This window comes from Hemitrygon akajei, chromosome 27 (assembly GCF_048418815.1).
Source record: "Hemitrygon akajei chromosome 27, sHemAka1.3, whole genome shotgun sequence".
In the NCBI taxonomy this organism is placed as follows: domain Eukaryota; kingdom Metazoa; phylum Chordata; class Chondrichthyes; order Myliobatiformes; family Dasyatidae; genus Hemitrygon; species Hemitrygon akajei.
In genome coordinates, this window is record NC_133150.1 from 8,819,515 (window position 1) to 8,839,944 (window position 20,430).

General features: G+C 41.5%; 1 protein-coding gene across 2 annotated transcripts in view; it reads left to right on the plus strand.

Moving 5' to 3' along the window:
- The window catches only part of LOC140717109 (differentially expressed in FDCP 6 homolog), a 167,015-nt gene that overhangs the window by 137,389 nt on the left and 9,196 nt on the right, over nt 1-20,430 (plus strand). For both annotated transcript variants that reach the window (XM_073030339.1, XM_073030341.1), the window contains exons 4-10: nt 932-1,159; nt 2,597-2,743; nt 2,871-2,979; nt 3,964-4,154; nt 5,543-5,650; nt 11,614-11,780; nt 19,681-19,879. In XM_073030339.1, the coding sequence (XP_072886440.1) occupies nt 932-1,159; nt 2,597-2,743; nt 2,871-2,979; nt 3,964-4,154; nt 5,543-5,650; nt 11,614-11,780; nt 19,681-19,879 (1,149 nt within the window). The remainder of the gene's footprint in view (nt 1-931; nt 1,160-2,596; nt 2,744-2,870; nt 2,980-3,963; nt 4,155-5,542; nt 5,651-11,613; nt 11,781-19,680; nt 19,880-20,430) is intronic.

Here is a 20,430-nt window from a genome sequence, read left to right on the forward strand (position 1 = left end):
TCCCCCCAGCCCTACCTTTCTTTCTCTTTTATTTCCCATGATTCTCCACCTTCCCCTAGCCCATTTCCCTTCAGCCTATCACTTCCCAGCTCTCTACTTCATCCCTCCCCCCACTTCTTATCCCCCTTGACCATCCCGTGTTACTTCACTCCTGATGAAGGGTTTCGGCCCGAAACGTCGTCACTACCTCCTCCCATAGATGCTGTCTGGCCTGCTGAGTTCTGCCAGCATTTTGTGTTTTTATTTATTTCCAGCATCTGCAGATTCACTGGTGTTACATAAGATAGCTTATTGAATTAATGTCCATAAAGTAATGCTAGGCTGTACAGAAGGTGACTGACAGGAAATAATCAAGTCGTGGTGGAGTTGAAGGTTGGGAATGTTGATCAGCCTTACTGATTGGGATTGTATCTGTCTTTGAGTCTGGTGTTCCTGGCATGGATGCTGTGTAGCCTCCTCCCTTAGAACGAAGTTCAGCAGGAATTTCTTGAGCCAGAGGGTGGTGAATCTGAGGAATTCTTCGCCACAGACAGCTATGGAGACCAGGTCGTTGGGTATATTTAAAGCAGAGTTTGATAGGCTCTTAATTAGTAAGGGTATCAAAAGTTATGGGGAGATGGCAGGAGAATGGGGTTAAGAGGGATAATAAATCAGTTATAATGGAAAGGCATAGCAGTCTTGATGGGTTGAATGCCCTAATTCTGCTCCTATGTCTTATGGTCTTATCGGAATAAATGAAAAAATATGAATGTCGGAATTATTTAGATCATAAAAGAAATGCTTTGATTTTAAATGATGAAATTGGTGGCTTTTTCTTTTGTTTTAATGCTGTGCCCGAGCTTTATTTAAAAAGTGTCAATTCTTTTTAGACCTGGACAGTGGATTGAAATATTTGCAAATGTATACCTGAAGTGCATTATTCTTTTTGCAGGTGGAATATCTGCTGAAGAAAATCTGTACAGAAATGAATGTGGAATGGAATGCAGGGGAATTGGATGATTTCTTTTCCCAGGAGAGCTTTCATCAGAATGGAATATCAGTCTGGGTGTTTTTGGAGTGGGTGAATTCCGGAAGGTTTACCAGAGGAATTGAAAGAGAAACAGTTACAATGGCAGTGGAAGAAGTCTATCAAGAAATTATCGAGGATGTGCTCAAACAGGCAAGTATTTTCAAAACAATTAGAATTGTTGATTCCTGTCATAGTCCTCCTCCAAACAATTTTTGCTTGTCTCAAATTGTAGTTTGCTTGTGTGCAATGTAGCTAATGCCTTCAGATAAATATCTGTGCATAATATGGGCAACATGTTCATTTATTCCAGCAATCTGGTGAAAATTTGATTCAAAAATGTAAATTCTGTACTTAAGCATAGGAGAACCAAGGTTGAAGTCCTTGTCAGGTTTTGGGGAGAGGGCTGGAGGTAGTGTTGGTAGCTAGATATCAAGAGCTAGTTGAGAGATGGTGGTCTGAGATTGAGCCCAGGTTATTGTAGCAAGGGAACACGATCTCTAGAGATTTGGGAATGGTGAGGGTGGGACTCTGTTCAGAGGTCAGTCAAAGAGGAAGGTGGGTAGTGGCTTTACTGGAAATAGGATTGGGGTAGAGGTGTGGTGGCTACGTAAGCTATTGGTCTGAGGAAGGAGTAGGGAGGGGGCAGATTCTCCACAATGTGAGCTTAAAGACTGGGCCTTTGGAGGATGGTCAGTGATCAAGGTTAGGGCCTAGATGTTTTGAGATAAAACTAAGTTATTTTTTTATATCATGGACCCAGTGCTGGGCTATGATCTCACCTAGGAAATCACCTTGAAACTGCACTGTACTTGCTCTGGAAGTGACCTTTGGCAGTCGTTTGTTAGAATATTATGAAATAATTTCCCAGGCAATGTTCCAAAAGGGTCCACACAGGGAATTAAGTCATCCTGTGCATGACAGTTAAGGAAATTACCTCTTGAATATGTGGGCAATTTTTGACCAAATAAATGCCACTGAATTTCTGCGGAGTTCTGAGTAAACGAGGAAGTAGTCGCAATTGTATTTCATTCCAAAAACAGGTGATTTTAAAAAAAAGTATGTACTGCTGAGAAAAACAGCCCTGTAAGTGAATTTCTAGCTGGGTATCAAGTCCTCCTAATAGAAGCTGGCTTGTTGGAAAATGAGATATGGGATCTGTAGTAGTCCCACGTTTCTGCTCAAAGGTTTCACCATTCATAAGGTAGGAGTAAAAACATCTCCACCCAGCTCTCCAATCAGCAGTTCCATTCAACAAGAAGTCAGTGTGAATTCTAATGTGAAAGGTGTAATATTGTAACCAAGAGAACGTTTGATATAAAGGAGGACTTAGAAGAAGAATTGAGGCAATAGGAACTTCTGTTGCTTTGAATGATATTGCAGCAAAGAAAAAAACCTGTAAATATCTTTATTAAAAAATTACTGTATGTGCAAACCATTTCTTATTTCTATTCTGCTTGGATCAGATCCTTTGAGCTGTAAAGTGGTGGGTTTTTTTCCCTCTGGTAAACCAGTCACAAGCAACATTCTGTAGACTGATAGTGTTACAGCTGAATTGTCACAATCAACTTGCTTTGATTTTATTGTCAGGGCTACTTGTGGAAGAAAGGCCAGTTGAGGCGCAATTGGACAGAGCGGTGGTTTATTCTCAAGCCAAGTACTCTCTCCTACTTTGTGAGTGAGGATCGGAAAGAAAAGAAGGGCTGTATCCCACTGGACCGGAACTGCTGTGTTGAGGTAGATGCAATTAACTAATAATCTGATAACCAACATAGAACATGCCACAAGTTTTATGAAATATGTTGAAATACTTGTATATAGGGTATAAGATTTTATTAATAAACTTTTGTCATTTGCTTTGAAGGTTCTAACTGACCGAGATGGCAAAAGATGCATGTTCTGTGTGAAGACCCCGTCAAGAACCTATGAGATGAGTGCATCAGACACAAAACAGCGACAGGAATGGACAACAGGTAAAACAAATCTGAGTCCTGGTGTAACATCCACTGATTATTCCCTTCCATAGATGCTGCAAGATGTGCCTTTTGTGTGTGTTGTTCTGTGGGTGTACCTTGTCGTGCAAAGGTTAATCTTGTTTGTTTTTACTGAAGTCAAGTTTGAACTGTGGTAAAGCTAGAAATTTGACATTAACTACCTTCACAGTCCGACATTTATCTGAAAATCTTTTGGAGTCTTATGCTAGACGTACACTCAGATTTGAAGCATCTGAGGCTATTTGGCCAAGTTACTGTTTTCATTGCATTGTTTTACATAGCAGAGTACAGGTCCTTCAGCCCACACTGTTGTACCAACCTTATAACTTACTCTAAGATCAATCTAACCCTTCCCTTCCACGTAGCCCTCCATTTTCCCATCATCCATGTGCCTAACCAAGAGTTTCTTAGATGACCCTGATGTATCTGCCTGGCAGGGTGTTCCATGTAAAAATAAAAAAAACTTACTCTCACATCTCCAATACTTCCCTCCAATCATCTTAAAATTATGTCCCTTTTCCACCCTGGGAAAAAGACTCTGGCTTTTTTATGGGTTTTATGGATTTAAGCTCACAAAACATTGATTCTGCTCCCAGCAATACCACAAAGGAAACCCATGAGTAATACCTCCTGGGGATAAATCAGGAAGCAGGTGAAGATTAACTAAGATTCTGAACCTTCATCGCTTTTAGTTGTTAGCAAATGGGCCTGCGTGAATATTAAGTAAAAACAGCGTTTGTCTTGGCTCTAAACCAGATCCTTCCTTATTGCTCACCAGTGATGATATAGACCACCAAAATAAGTGTGGATTTACCATCAGGTGCAAGGATTGATAGAAAGGGACTATCCAAGAGGTTAATGTTCCAGAAAAATAATGATGAAAGTCTGGGTAGGTAGAAAGATGTTGTTAAACTTAAGGGTATTTCTGTATGCGGTCTCATTTATCTTGATTGCTGCTTTCAGCTATTCAGACAGCTATACGGCTACAAGCAGAGGGAAAGAAGTCGTTACACAAGGACTTAAAGCAGAAAAGACGTGATCAGAGAGAGCTTCGAGAAAAGCGAAGAGCAGCGAAAGAGGAAGAGCTGCAGCGACTCAAACAGCTTCAGGAGGAAAAGGAAAGAAAGCTGCAAGAACTAGAATTACTTAAGGAGGTAATGGAAAAGAGCAACGGGAACACAATTTTGCAACGAGGGGCAAGAATGAAACCCATAAACTACTTTGCAATTACAATTTCTAGACAAGGTTGACATGCCAGTTACAATGCCTAATGTACCATAAATAATTTAAGTGTGATATTTGATCAATAATATACCGTATCTTGGTACAATGGAACTTCATTACTGCTAAGATTTTCTCTTGAAACCGTACAATCACTGCTTAGGCGAATTCTGTTGGAGAGGGAGTTATATCCATGGTCATTGTGTCAGTGCATCTAATGAACCAGTCTTTAAATTAACAAAAGCAAAAAGAATATTTAAAAATCTGTGTACAGTTTATGTGCCTATCTGCACTCCAAAGATCCATTTGTAATGACTTGGAAATTCTTGGTCTGATTTGGAGGCTTGAGTGAGTGAGTGAGTGAGTGAGTGAGTGAGTGAGTGAGTGAGTGAGTGTGTGTGTGTGTGTGTGTGTGTGTGTGTGTGTGTGTGTGTGTGTGTGTGTGTGTGTGTGTGTGTGTGTGTGTGTGTGTGTGTGTGTGTGTGTGTGTGTGTGTGAGACAGACAACAGCACTGGGGTTAGCAGCTGGCTGTGAGTGTACGAGCCTCACAGAGCAGGAAGGAAACGAGTTTGATTGCTGAATGAGCTGACCTCTATCCAACTGGCATTAGTGGCGACTGGGTTTCTGGAAGAAGAATTGCTTAAGCATGGATACGGGATGAATTCCAACTTTTTCCATTGTAGATTTCTGACAATATCAGACTTCACAAGCACAGCTATTTGAATGAGACTCTGGAAATTATCCATGCTTTATTACACTAGACAAACATTCAACAAGTTGGGAGGAAAGTTGAAGGGGAAGTACTAAAGTTTTGTTGAATAGATCTGCGGGAGCCATTGGTGGAGGATGTGTGATCTTGCCTTTCAGTTAAAAACAATTTGGAACTATAAATAAGAAAAGAAATAATCAAATTGTGAACACTCCACCAAATGGTTTTAATAACAGAAAGCTTCTTTTCACCCCAAAGTGCCATTCAAACATTTAAAATGTTATCTTGTCCTATGTGCAGCCTTTTGTCTAAAGACACTGACGTGCCTGGGAGTAGTTACACTTTATGCCACTGCTCATATGAATGCTTTTCTTCCTCCCCTAGCCCTCTCTTGACTGTCTTGTTCCTCTCAAAGGAGGAATGCATTGCTGACACTTGCAAATTGATTAACGTATTAAGCTGCACGCCACATACATGACATACTAAGTGTCATCAAATAAAAGATTATATAACGATTACTGTGCTTTGATACATTTTAAAGAGTTTACTATTTGTCCTTTCTAATGTATTGAAACTAATATCCTGAAACATTTTTTTATCCTCCACTCCAGGCTCAGCGACAGGCAGAAACATTGCTAAAGGAGGAGAATCAGCGAAGGAAACAACAGCATGAGGAAATGCAAAGGGCACTGGAGATACAGCTTCGACAAGCTGAACAGGTTAGGGCCCAAAGGAGTGAGATATGGTCTGTCTATTTATCATTTTATTTATTTATTGAGATACAGTGAGGAGTCGGTCCCTCTGGCCCTTCCAGCAACCCCTGATTCAACCCCAGCCTAATCACGAGTACGTATTTGGACTGTGGGAGGAAACCCACATAGTCATGGGGAGAATGCACAAGCTCCTTACAGAGAGCAGTGGGAATTGAACCCGGTCACTGGTAGTGTAAAGTGTTACCAATTTTGAATAAATACTTTACTGTCACCAAACAATTGATACTAGAGCGTACAATCATCACAGCAATATTTGATTCTGCACTTAGTGCTCCCTGAAGTACAAATCAAAGTAAATATAATAAAAATTTTAAATATAAATCATAATTAGAAAATAGAGAAGGGAAAGTACGGTTGTGCAAGTCAAGTCCGGATATTTAGAAGGTACGGCCCAGATCCGGGTCAGGATCCGTTCAGCAGTCTTATCACAGTTGGAAAGAAGCTGTTCCCAAATCTGGCCGTACACATCTTCATCATCCTACAAGTATCTGGGAGTACAGTTAGACGAGAAGCTTGACTGGACTGCCAACACAGATGCCTTTTGCAGGAAGGCACAGAGTCGAATGTACCTCCTAAGAAGGTTGGCGTCATTCAATGTCTGTAGTGAGATGCTGAAGATGTTCTATAGGTCAGTTGTGGAGAGCGCCCTCTCCTTTGTGGTGGCGTGTTGGGGAGGAAGCATTAAGAAGAGGGACGCCTCACGTCTTAATAAGCTGGTAAGGAAGGCGGGCTCTGTCGTGGGCAAAGTACTGGAGAGTTTAACATCGGTAGCTGAGCGAAGGGCGCTGAGTAGGCTACGGTCAATTATGGATAACTCTGAACATCCTCTACATAGCACCATCCAGAGACAGAGAAGCAGTTTCAGTGACAGGTTACTATCGATGCAATGCTCCTCAGACAGGATGAAGAGGTCAATACTCCCCAATGCCATTAGGCTTTACAATTCTACCGCCAGGACTTAAGAACTTTTTAAAAGCTACTATTAATGCTTTTTGAGATGGTGATTTAGATGCATATCATATTTTTTTACTGAGTTAAGTATTGGATGTAATTAGTTTTGCTACAACAAGTGTATGGGACATTGGAAAAAAAGTTGAATTTCCCCATGGGGATGAATAAAGTATCTATCTATCTATCATGCTCCTGAACCTTCTCCCGGAGGGAAGTGGGACAAAAAATGTGTTGGCTGGGTGGGTCGTGTCCTTGATTATCCTGGCAGCACTGCTCCGACAGCGTGTGGTGTAAAGTGAGTCCAAGGATGGAAGATTGGTTTGTGTGATGTGCTGGGCTATGTTCACGATCTTCTGCGGCTTCTTCCGGTCTTGGACAGGACAGCTTCCATACCAGGTTGTGATGCACCCTAGAAGAATGCTTTCTACGGTACATCTGTAAAAATTAGTGAGGGTTTTAGGGGGCAGGCCAAATTTCTTCAGCTTTCTCAGGAAGTAAAGGCGCTGGTGGGCCTTCTTGGCAGTGGACACTGCTTGGTTAGACCAAGTCAGGTTATTTGTGATACTCACACTGAGGAACTTAAAGCTTTTGACATGTTCCACCTGCACACCACCGATGTAGATGGGATCGTGCGGTCCGCTACTCCTTCTGATGGCAACAACTAATTCCTTTGTCTTGCTGACGTTGAGGGATAGGTTATTGTCTTCGCACCATGCCACCAGGTTCTTAATTTCCTCTCCATACTCAGACTCATCATTACCCAAGATACGGCCTACAATTGTGGTGTCATCAGCAAACTTATATATTGAGTTCAATGGAAACTTGGCTACACAATCATGGGTGTACAGTGAGTACAACAGGGGGCTGAGTACACAGCCTTGTGGGGCACCAGTGCTCAGAGTGATTGTAGAGGAGAGCTGGCCCCCTATTTTTACAGCCTGGGTCCTGTCTGTGAGGAAGTTGAAGATCCAGCTGCAGATCTGAGTGCTAAGACCCAGGTAGCGGAGCTTAGGAATCAGTTTATTTGGAATGATGGTATTAAAGGAAGAGCTGTAGTCGATGAAAAGGAGCCTTACATATGAGTCTTTATTCTCCAGGTGTTCTAAGGAGGAATGTAGTGCAAGAGAGATGGCATCTGCTGTTAACCTGTTGCTCCGGTAGGCGAATTGCAAAGTGTCGAGGTTGACCGGTAGGTTATGGTTGATGTGTGCCATAACCAATCGCTCGAAGCACTTCATAGCAATTGCTGTCAGAGCCACAGGTCGATAGTCATTCAGGCATGCCACCTTGCTTTTCTTCAGCACCGGGATTATCGTTGCCTTCTTAAAACATGAGGGGATCTTAGACTGAAGCAGGGAGCAGTTGAAGATGTCAGCAAACACTCCAGCTAGCTCGCTTGCACAGGCCTGGAGAACCCATCCCGGGATGCCACCTGGGCCCGTCACCTTCCTTGGATTTATCTTCAGGAAGGCTCTTCTAACGTCTTCCTTGGTGATGATGAATCTTGGTGCCTCCAGGTCCGGTTCATCCGGAGGGGGCGGGACGCTCCTCTTCTGTTGGAATCTTGCGTAGAATACGTTAAGTTCGTCAGGAAGAGAAGCACTACAGTTATTGATATTCCCAGCCTTTTCTTTGCGCCCAGTGATCTCATTTAGAACCTGCCATAGTCTACTGGCAACCCTCTGGTCAGCCTGGGCTTCCAACTTGGCTCGATATTGCCTCTTGGTGTCCTTAATGGCTTTCCGGAGTTCATGCCTGGATTCCATGTAGCGACTGGTATCCCCGGACCTAAAAGCCGCAGCTCTAGCCTTCAAAAGGGACTGGACCTCATAATTCATCCAAGGTTTCCGGTTAGGGAATACCCGGATCGTCTTGCAAGACACACAGTCCTCTGTGCATTTCCAGATAAAGTCCGTGACAGCTGAGGCATACTCATCGAGGTTAGCTGCCGAGTCCTTGAATACTAACCAGTCTACCGATTCAAGGCAGTCACGGAGGACCTCATCTGTTTCCTCTGTCCAACACGACACCACTTTTGACACCGTGACCTCCCGTTTCAGTTTCTGTTTGTAAGCCGGGAGGAGGAGTACGGCCTAATGGTCCCATTTTCCGAAGTGAGGTCGTTGGACAGAACGGAAGGCATCCTTGACTGCTGTGTAGCAGTGGTCAAGTATATTCGGGTCTCTAGTGGAGCAGGAGACATGTTGGTATAACTTTGGCAGTGCTTTTCTGAGGTTGGCCTGGTTAAAGTCCCCGGCTGTAATGAGCAAAGCCTCCGGATACCTGGTCTCAAGTTCACTGATGTTGGCATACAGTGTATTCACAGCACACTCCACATCCGCCTGGGGGGGAATGTAGACCGCTGTCAGTATTACCGAGGTGAATTCCCGTGGCAGATAATAGGGACGACACTTCACCGACAGATGTTCCAAGTCCGGACTGCAGGAGCTTGTCAGTGCCACTGTGTCCGAGCACCACGCAGTGTTGATCAGTAGGCAGACACCACCTCCCTTTGTCTTACCCGAAGACGCCTTGTGGTCCACTCAATGGATCGAAAATCCCTCTGGTCGGATGGCACAGTTGGGGGTGGCAGGGGAGAGCCAGGTCTCTGTGAAACAGAATACACAGCAGTTCTGCATCTCCCTGCAGTAGGTGAGTCTCCCTTTAAGATCATCCACCTTGTTCTCTATGGCTTGCACATTAGCTAGTAGGATGGTGGGCAGAGGGATCCTAAAGCCCCTCCGCTTCAATCTGACCAGCAGCCCAGCTCTTTTCCCACGCTTCCTCGGTAATTTGTGCATCTTTCCAGGTTTCCATCGATGCAGTGTGTTGTTGGCAGCTCTTTGAGGTTGGTGGACGCGTCCTGTGGGGATCGATTGGCGGGTTACGTCGTTGGGCGCCCCAGGTCGGGCCACGTGATGGGAGAGGCTCCGCTGCCACTTTCAACTGCTGGGGGCCCGGGCTGTGGATTGGGTCGGGCCCCGAAGCCGACACTTAATCCCGGAGGGCCGGGCTGCCGGCTCAAACAAGGCCATGAACTGTGTCACAGTTGCGGAGGCCTCCGCTCCAGCCGAGCCCCGGGCTCGATTTCTGAGGTCGGCGGCAGAGGCCTCACTTCCGGCAGCTGTGGATAGCCACCAACAGGGCTCTATGGTAGTCGCTCCGGGGAAGCGTCTGGGGTACCTTGAGGTCTCCGACGTCACTTCTATGTGGCGACTGAAGGGGAGAAAGCTTTGTTGGAAAACCTGTTACCCATTTAATTCTGTCTGAGGATTTTTGTTCTGATATTTCTGTAAAGAACGACATTTATTTTTACATAATGTGAGGAATACTTCCATTCTTTCCAGCTGTTGTCTCTTCACCCAATCTCTGTTTATTTTAATTTAGTTGAGAAAGTATGTAAATACAATAAATTCCATGCATGTGGTGCCTGTGATGTGGAAAATTCCTCAGATTACTTCGTTACCAGCTGGTAGTGGTGGGAAAGTTGGAAAATGTTGACTGACAGAATACTGTCTAGAGACAGAGGAGGGCACCGTGGGAGAAGGGTCGGTGTGGCAGAGATGATGGGTTGAAGGGAAGAAAGGTTTGATTGAATTCCAGTCACAGAAATGGAAGGACCTGTGAATGAGATACATGAGCAAGAGTGCAAAGATGGAGTTTAATATGGCATTAGTCAGACTGCACTGGGGTATTGTGAGCAGTTTTGAGCCCTGTATCTAAGAAAGGAATTCAAGAGGGAGTTCGTGAGTATGAACCCTGGAATGAAAGGGTTAACATATGAGGAGTGAAGCGCTTGATGGTTCTGGGCCTGTACTCCCTGGAGTTTAAAAAAATGAGGCGGGATTTCATTAAAACCTATCAAAGTATTGAAATGCCCAGTCAGAGTGAAAGCGAAGAGGATATTTCTGCTAATGTGGGAGAGTCTAGGACCAGAGGGCACAACCTCAGAAAAGAAGGACATCCCTTTGGAGAACAGTTTCTTTAGAAAGAGAGGGGTGAATCTATGGAATTCATTGCTGCAGACGTTTGTGGGGGCTGAGCCAGTGGGTATATTTAATGTGGAGGTTGATAGGTTTTTGATTAGTAAGGGTGTCAGAGAAGGCAGGAGAATGGAGTTGAGAGGGAAAATAAATCAGCCATGATGGAATGACTCGTCATTGCTGTTTCCATAACAATTTTGTTTTACCAGACAGGATTGTTAGCCCAAACCTAACCCCCGAACTTGGGAGGACCAGTGGACCACTCTTTGTCTGGCCTCTGCCCTTTGACCTGTTTGGCATGGGTGACCCTACCAAGTGCCAAAGCGAAAAGCCCTGACTCTAGCCAGTATAGCTGTCTGGATCACTGAGGCATGCAAGCCTTCACCCATAACAATGTTGTGATCCTCTTGGAGGGCCCTCACCATGTACGTGAATAATAAAGTGTGCTTCAAAGGAGAATTAAAAAGGACATAAGGAAAAGGAAGAATATTCTTTCAGAGTGTTGGAGAACAAATTGCTCCTACTTGTACTTAATTCAAATAAGTATTTATTTCTGATTGAAATTTTAGGTAGGGTTGAATGAGATGAAGGAACCTATTTGCAGGTAATGCAACTATTTTTTTCATGTATTGTAGCACCATGCATTATTATATAGTACTATAGCAAATACTGCTGGACAACATGCCTCCATGCTTCTCAGCCCTTGCCATTGTAAAATCCCCATGTGATACTTTCTCACTTCCTACACCAACTTCCCTGACACTTGCTTGAGTGAAATAGTGGTCAATTTTGTGTTGGTGGTTTTGAGTAAATAGTGTTAGGAACAGGATTGAGATTACTGTTACAGTAAGGGCATTTGTCATCCCGTCTCTCAGATGTGACATTTTGGAATGGATCTCAGTTGAGAGTAACTGGACCAGTAACCCAGAACAGCTTGCAGCTTTTGCCAGTTTACTAACACGGTTTCTTCTTCAGGCTCGAGCCAACATGCAAGCAGAGATGGAATTGAAGGAGGCAGAGGCGGACCGTCAGAAAAAACGGATTCATGAACTAGAGGAATTGCAGAAACAGCTGGAGGAGGCTCTTCATGCTGAAGTTACTGCTCGGCAGGACGAGGAAGCAAAGAGATATGCACAGACCAGGTAAGAGTAAAATACAGACGTACTTAAAGCTAGATCTAAAGGTATCAATGAATTTAACTATTACATTGGAAAACGGGAATCTATAGATCAGTTAACTTAACATCTGTCATAAAATGTAAAAATTGTTATTAAAGATATTTCAGTGTACCAGTTAGGAAAACAAATCAATGTATCAGGCAATCTCAATGTGCTTTTACAAAAGGAAATCATGTTTGACAAGTTAATTGCCATGCATTGATATGGAAAGCAGAGGATAAAATGCACTTAAATTTCCAGAAGACATTTGAAAAGGTCATTGTGAGTCATAAAGTCATAGAAAAGTACAGCACAGAAACAAACCTTTCGGCCCATCTAGTCCATGCCGAACCATTTAAATTGTCTTCTCCCATCAACCTGCACCTGGACCAAAGCTCTCCATATCCCTACTATCCATGTACCTATCCAACCTTTTTAAAAATGTTGAAATCAAGTTTGCATGTACAACTTGTGCTGGCAGCTCATTCCACACTCTCATGACCCTTTCTATGATCAAGTCAAGTCAAGTCAAGTCGTTTTTATTGTCATTTCAACCATAACTGCTGGTATAGTACACAGTAAAAACGAAACAACGTTCGTCCAGACAATGGTGCTACTTGAAACTACGTGAAACAACACAAAATTACATTAAACTTCAGACCTACACAGGACTACATAAAGTGCACAAAAAAGTGCAAGACAGAACAATAATTAATAAACAAGACAATAGACACAGTAATATAATAAATAACATAAATGTAAACAATGTTTTAGCAGGAATTGAGAAAGAAATAGACACAGTAATACAATATAATAATAAATAACGTAAATGTAAACAATGTTTTAGCAGGAATTGAGAAAGAAATGAGCAAAAATTTCAAAGGGAGTGGAGTGTGTGTGTGTGTGTGTGTGTGTGTGTGTGAGTGTACACTCTGGGTACTGAGGAGTCTGATTGCTTGGGGGAAGAAGCTGTTACACAGTGGTCATGAGAGCCCAAATGTTTTGTTACCTTTTGCCAGATGGCAGGAGGGAGAAGAGTTTGTGTGAGGGGTGTGTGGGGTCCTTCACAATACTGTTAGCTTTGCGGATTCAGCGTGTGGTGTAAATGTCTGTAATGGCAGGAAGAGACACCCTGATGATCTTCTCAGCTGACCTCACTATCCGCTGCAGAATCTTGCAATCTGAGACGGTGCAATTCCTGAACCAGGCAGTGATGCAGCTGCTCAGGATGCTCTCAATACAACCCCTGTAGAATGTGATGAGGATGGGGGGTGGGAGATGGACTTCCCTCAGCCTTCGCAGAAAATAGAGACGCTGCTGGGCTTTCTTGGCTATGGAGCTGGTGTTGAGGGACCAGGTGAGATTCTCTGCCAGGTGAACACCAAGAAATTTGGTGCTCTTAACGATCTCTACCGAGGAGCCGTCGATGTTCAGCGGAGAGTGATGAAGTTTCCTCTCATGTTTCCTTTAAGCCTCACGTTTCATCCTTAACCCATGACCTCTAGTTGTAGTCCCACCCAACCTCGGTGGAAAAAGCCTGCTTGAATTTACCCTATCTATACCCCTGATAATTTTGTATACCTCTATCAAATCTCAATCCTCTACGTTCCAAGGAATGAAGTCCTAACCTATTCAATCGTTCCTTATAACTCAGACCCAGCAACATCCTTCGAAATTTTCCCTGTACTCTTTCAACCTTACATTCTTCCTGTAGGTAGGTGTTCAAAAATGCACCAAATCTGGCCTCACCAATGTCTTGTACAACTTCAAGATGACATCCCATCTCCTGTACTCAGTACATTGATTCATGAAGACCAGTGTACCAAAAGCTTTCTTTATGACCCTATTTACCTGTGATGCCACTTTCAATGAATTATGGACATATTCCCAAATCCCTGTGTTCTACCACACTCCTCAGTGTGTGGTAAATTTGGCATTTTTGTGGTGTAAACTGAAATCTCGAAGGTGCAGGACAGTTGCAGTGTGGTGTGTTTGGACTGAATCACGGTGCTGGACTCTGAGCTGGAGAGCAGGGAATGAGTCAATATATGGCCGTTGCTGGAGCAGCCTTGGGGGCAATTTGATGTGGCAGAACTGAGGTGGTGCATCGGCCAAAAGTGAGGAAAGGTCGGGTCGGGCCGAATTGGAATAGTCGTGTATGGGCTGAATTCAGGCAGCGGGGCTTGGTCCTGAGAGTATATCGAAGCGGCAAGACCTGGGTCTGAAAGCAAGGTTTGGATGATTTAAGAGCTGGGCCAGATTGAGAAGTTTAGGGTGTTGGGACTGGAGTCTCACTGCTCTGCGATCCGAGGTTGTGGTCTGTAACTGTTGACTCCGGAGCAGGCTGCATCGAGGCCTGGCTTCCTATCTGTGACTTACTTTCATGAAGTTCAGTTCTGAATTTTATTTACTTACTTCTATTGTTTGGACAATTTGTTTTGTTCTGCACATTGAGTGTGTTTTTTTTAATGGGTTTTTATTGGGTTTCTTACTTCTGTAGCTGCCTGCATGGAGACAAATCTCAAGGTTGTATAAACATACCTTGATAACACTGGACAACAAAGATTTTGCTTCCTGAATACTTTTTGGTATATCTTATGGATTTTGTGCTGCTGATCATGAAATTCACCATGAAATTTCCCTACACAAACTTTTTTTAAAAAAAAATTGACTGTATTTCGTCTTTCAATTCATAACTCAAGTCAATTAAAAAGTTGCCCACAATGTAAGCTGAAAAGTTTGCTATCTGGTCCAGGCATGCCTGGGCAGATGCTGCCTGGCAGGACAGATATAAATTTCTATGAAGGATTTCGATATTTGAGACAGATGTTTCCCAGAATAACTGGTTCCAAGATCAAAGAAGGCATTTTTTTTGTTGGTCCACAAATCAAACAGGTCATCAATGACAGGCAATCTGAAGAACTTCCAGTGGGACTGGAGAAAATCACATGGAAGGCATTCAAGGATGTTGCTGAAGCTTTTCTTAGCAACTATCGAACACCAAACTACATGCAGCTGGTTGACAACATGCTTCATGCATACAAAACCAAGAGGTGCAACATGTCACTAACAATTCATTTTCTGCATTCCCGTTTAGACGACTTCCGTGCAAAACTTTGTGCTCTCAGTGATGAGCACGGTGAAAGGTTTCACCAGGACATTGCAGTCATGGGGAAACGGTGTTAGTGCAACTGGAATCCATCAATGCTGGCTGATAATTGTTGGACACTTAAGCGAGCAGATAAATATATATAAATAAATATAATGGATAGGTTGTCTTATGAAAGGAAGTTGAGCAGGCTGGACTGGTGTCCACTGGAGTTTGGAACAGTTGAGTAGCAATTTGATTGACGTTGGAACTGAGGAAAGTGAGAGTAGATTTGCTTGAGTGAATGTGGAGAGGATGAGTCCTTTTGTGGAAGAGCTTAAAAAAAATAGTAGCCACTGATTAAAAATAGGAAGACTTTTTTTTCCAAGGATGGCTATGCCCTCTTCCTCACAGGGTGGTGGGAACAGAATATTTGTTGATAGTTTTCTAGTAAGCAAGGAGTAAAAAGTTATTTTGAGAATTATCATTATATTCAAATCAGCCATAACCTCATTGAAATAGCTGAAAGTCTCGAAGGGCCGAACAGCCTACACTTAATTTGTAACTCTGCATGTATATATGTGATGGAAAAACGATGGAATAGAACTGATACACGATTAATTTGTGATTCCTTGGTAATGACTAACATGTTAATTATAATCATAAATCTTGGAGAGAAAAGAAGAAATATTTTTTAAAACCATGTGTACCATCAACTACTCAAACTTTTAAGTTTCCTTTGCCAAAGAATACTTCACTCACTCCTCTCCTAAGCTTTGGGTTTACAAAACACAAGCCTACTACCATTTAATTACTACTTTGAGGTTTTTTTTGTTGAATATATACAACCACACTTCTATTCTTGGTTTTCAGTTTTCTCAATTTAATATGTGTCTCACAGGAAAATCAGTACTTATCTTTTTGTTGCTAATATTGTCAACCATGGTGGAAACTTCTGGAAAATGCACAGGTCCTGAGCATATAGTAATCACCAACGGGTTGTTAGAAATGTTACACTTGAAAATTTTTAACTCATTTACCCTTCTCCCAAGCATGTGCTTCTATTAATGTAGTGAAGCTGGTTGGATTATTATCACTGTCGATATTGTTTTACATGCAGTAGTGAGCCATCAGTATTACTGTAGTGTTAAATAAACATTGCACCAGCAAACTGAATCAATGTAGTGTCTGATGTAAACCATGTAATTTATTATACACTTGGAGACTGACTATTATAGAACTTTTCTTTAATCTCGGCAACGTTATCAGGCTTAAAATAAATGAGATTGTTGGTTCCATCTTTACTAATTCACCTTTGTTTAAATTCTATATCTTGGGAAACATCAAATATGTCAATGATTTGATCCTACGATTGTGCCATTACCTATACCAGAGTTCTTTAAGGCTGGCTACAGTCCATTTGGTTTAAAGTTGTCACTCCTGTTATGTGTATTCTGCTTCGCGACCCCTGCAATCTCCTTGCAAATTGTGTAATACTCTTCTTCAGTTATCTCCTGATTACTTTTTCTTCAGTTTGCTGTAAAATGTAAACATAAAAGGATGTTTTCCCAAAATGTCCAGTATTCCCAGTCTGGAAAGGTTAAAAGATCTCAGTCCATCAGAGAAGTAACTTGTAGAAAAGAACTTTAAAAGAGAAAGGGTAGCCCAAGTTGTCTTCCGGAATGTATGGAGCTTGAAAATGAAGTTGGGCATTGACCCATACTGGCCTAATGGCAGTCCTTGAAATGTCAAATGCATATGTTTTGGAGCATCTCCCACAAAACTGGAGTTACATTCTTGCCTCATTTAAATTATATATGTCTTATGAAATCCTGTGCAATAAGAAAATGCACTTTCTTTTATTTGCTATTGTGATTGGGTTTGCTGACCACGAAGGATTTAAGCTCAAAGATCTTAAACCCTATTGGATATAAATAATCACAAATATTCTTACTGAAGGGAGATAATACTCTAACTACCCCCAATCTTCAAAAACTAGTTTACTTCCTTGCTTATTCTCTATGGCAAGTTTTAGCTGCCAATAGCCACTATTTGAGCAGTGGGTCCTCCTTCCCTGCCAAGGAGAAGATGCTTCCAGTTTACAAAGCAGCTTAAAGTACAATTAATTTATTTATAGTGGTACATGTTTAATTCCACACATTCTTATGTGCACATTTAAAACACAGAACATTTCTATCTTAAACATTTATTTCCCAATTACAAACTTTAAAAAAAACACAAAGCATTTCTTAAACTCAGGTGCAATCTTATAAACTAAGAAAAAATACCAAGATGTGGATGGGTAAGTCATCTGTCACAGAAACCAAAGCTAGAGGAATGGATTCTATTCACCACATCTTCCTATCATTCATCTTGATGTTCTTCAACACTCCTAATAAGCCTGAACTGCTCTTTTCCTACTACTTGGGTGACTTCACGTGCATATGATACTTCCTCAGATGTCCTTTCAAACCAGACTAAAACCATTTTGTAGACAGAGTTCTTCAGCTCCCCGCCATTAATGCTGTAAAGCTAACTTCCTTGAGCACAGAAAACCTTCCAACTGTAAATACATATAGTTGTTGATATGCTAAATAATATTCTCCATCTGTTCTGCAAGCTTCCTTGAACCAAGCAAATTAAGAGTCAGCTTGTCTGTTTGAAACAGCCCATTGTCTTGTACTGCATCTTGAGCTATATTAAAGCAGTTGTAGTGAACTGAACCATACTTCTCCCAGACAAAACATCTACTATCCATAAAGCTAGTTTGCAAAGCTGGTCTTTAGACAATACTTGTTTCATCCTCAAGGTGATTAGTGGTAACTTCCCATTTACATGTCAAGAAGTGAAGACCGACTTCACTTTACAACCAGCAAACAGTTGTTATTTGGGTGCTTACTTATAGTACATGTGTTTGTGATCTCACAAGTGGCTGATGCTGTGTTTAGAAAGCAAGATTATCAAACAACCAAGAAAGAGGAGGCGGCCTTACTGGCCAAGAAGTGAATATCCATCAGACCAGTTAAATATTAAACACAATTTGCAGCACAGAAGCAAACCATTCGCTCACCTCCTGCACCTCAAGTCACTTCATCTCATTATCATGCATTCTCTCTCAAATGCTTATGCAGTTTACTCTTGAGCGTGTTTATGATTCCTTTATGATTATATGATTAATTATTCCTTTTGATAGCAAGTTCACATGTCGTAGCACAGAAACATAACCTTTAGTTATTATTTGGAGAAAAACACAAAACAGGATTCTAAATTTTTTTTTGTGATTAACATTTTAAGAGAGATGCGTATTATTGTTGATGTTTCAATAATCTGCTTAAACCAGTAAACTTTCTGTAACTTTTCTTACCCTTTCCTGAACAGAACAATCTGCTGTTTCTTTTGTGCTTTTATTGATAAATAATTGCTTAATTGAACAATGTACTTCAGCTTTTGTTGTAACCATACTTTAAAGATTTTGAATTTCTCAAGTGAACTAAAACCTGATTCATTCGCATCATTTTTTTTGCAGAGTTTAATAGGTTCATTTGATTGCAAGTTTTAGGGAATGTTGATGAATGTCTAATTAGTTTGTTATGGGTTTAATGAGAATACAAAATCAGCGTTTGTCTAATAAAGGAAGGGGAAGTGTAAGAATGTATTGTTGATTCAAACATGCTTTTAAAATATTTTGTTTAAAGTGACTATAAATCACAGTTAACTAGTTCTGGTGAGGGGGAGCTGTGCACTGACGTAAGTGATCACATAGAACATATTAAAACATTAAAATAATATAAAAGTACGTTTTCTAAGCTAAACCAAATGTGGTGATTTGCATTCTGCACTGGATTGCTAATTGCTCCACTGGGATGAAGTGTTCAGGATCCTCCAGTGTTGTGGAACTGATTTTTAGTGCAGCTGTTTTGAGGCTCGGTTGTTTTCATGAACACAGCTGATTTATCGAGGAAGTGCTAACTGTAGGAATGAATAGACTTTAACCATATCAGTATGTGAGATGTATAAATCCATAAACAAAATTAAAGTACAACTTGAAAATTCATCATTCGGTAGTAGCTAATCCCTTAATAATAACTGATCCAACTTTTGAGGCAGAAGTGTAAATGTATTCAATGGTTTTTAAACTGCCAGTAAGTTGGGCCATTTTGATTTCTGTTTGTGAGCTGGATCTTTTGACCCAACACTACTGTTACTGCCAGAAATGATTCATGTTTTATTGCACTGACAGGCATTTTTACCCTGCCGTGAATTTGCATTGTTCAGTCTTCTCTGCTCTACTCAGTTCTCCTGCTGGGAAGTTTACCCACTCAGATTGTGTGTGGTTTAATCTGTGCAGTTATATTTATTTGAGCTTATTTTATTGTTCCATTGCTTTCAGTGTTTAAAATTGATTTTTAAATGCTTTAGCTGAGTTTTCAAAAAATGTTATGTTTTGGACAGATCCGCAGTATTATTGAATGCTTATACGAGTCAAAGATATTCTCAGCCAGAAATGCGAACATCTTGTGTACCTCTCCATCTCAAAACCCTGGGTTGAGATGGTACCCAGGTTTTACTCTGCCTTACCAAAGATGGTACTTGGACCCATGCAGGAGCAAGGCATGTTAGTTCACTGGAGTGTGTTCCCACTGCTTTGAAGTTGTCTTTCAAATCCAGTTCACATATCATGTGTTCAATTGACCAAACACAACTGCAGAGGAAATTGGCCAGATTTTGTTGTACACATCTATTCAGCCAGAAAATTTGCTTCTGAACTGATGACATCAATGGTTTGTTTTGCATTAGATTGCTGGCTGAGGAGGAAGAGAAGATGAAAGAACTCATGTGGCTGAAGGAAGAGCAGGAAGAGCTAATAATAAAGACCCAGAGAGAAAAGCAAGAGTTAAAGCAAGAAATGGAAAATAAAACCAAGATTTTAGAGGAGGCTCAGAAACAACTGGAGGAAGTGCGGGTCAACAGGCAGCGAGCAGACCAGGATGTGGTGGTAGGTATATTTCAGGACACAAACAATAGTCACTGTTTCTGAGATTAACAAGGGGCTGGTGTCTAGTTTGTTACTTAAATCACAGTGTGGCAAGGTATTGTCACAAGTGAAAGCAATACTTTCTAATCGTTGGACAGTGTGTGATAATAGTACAGAATATAAAAACTCAGAGAAAAATAACCTGTGATTTTCATTGTATGTTATGTTAACTATTTAGAAATGTAATGAATGTTGTAATTATAACAGCTACATTCATAATTACAGAACAATTACAGACCATTTGGCCTTTCCGTTGATGCTGGCTGCTTTATCAAAGCCGCCATTTCTACTTCCCAAAACCATCTTTTGTTTCTCCTTGCACTTAGTCATTCAATTCCTTTCGAAACATCTTAATTAAATCTGTCTGCACTACTACACTGGCCATGCATCCCCGAGCCTAACCACTTGCCACATAAAATGGGTTTTCTTTGTGTCACAGAACATAAATCAGAGAATAGTTGAGCACAGTGCAGACCCTTTGGCTCACACTGTTGACCTGACCCACTCCAAGA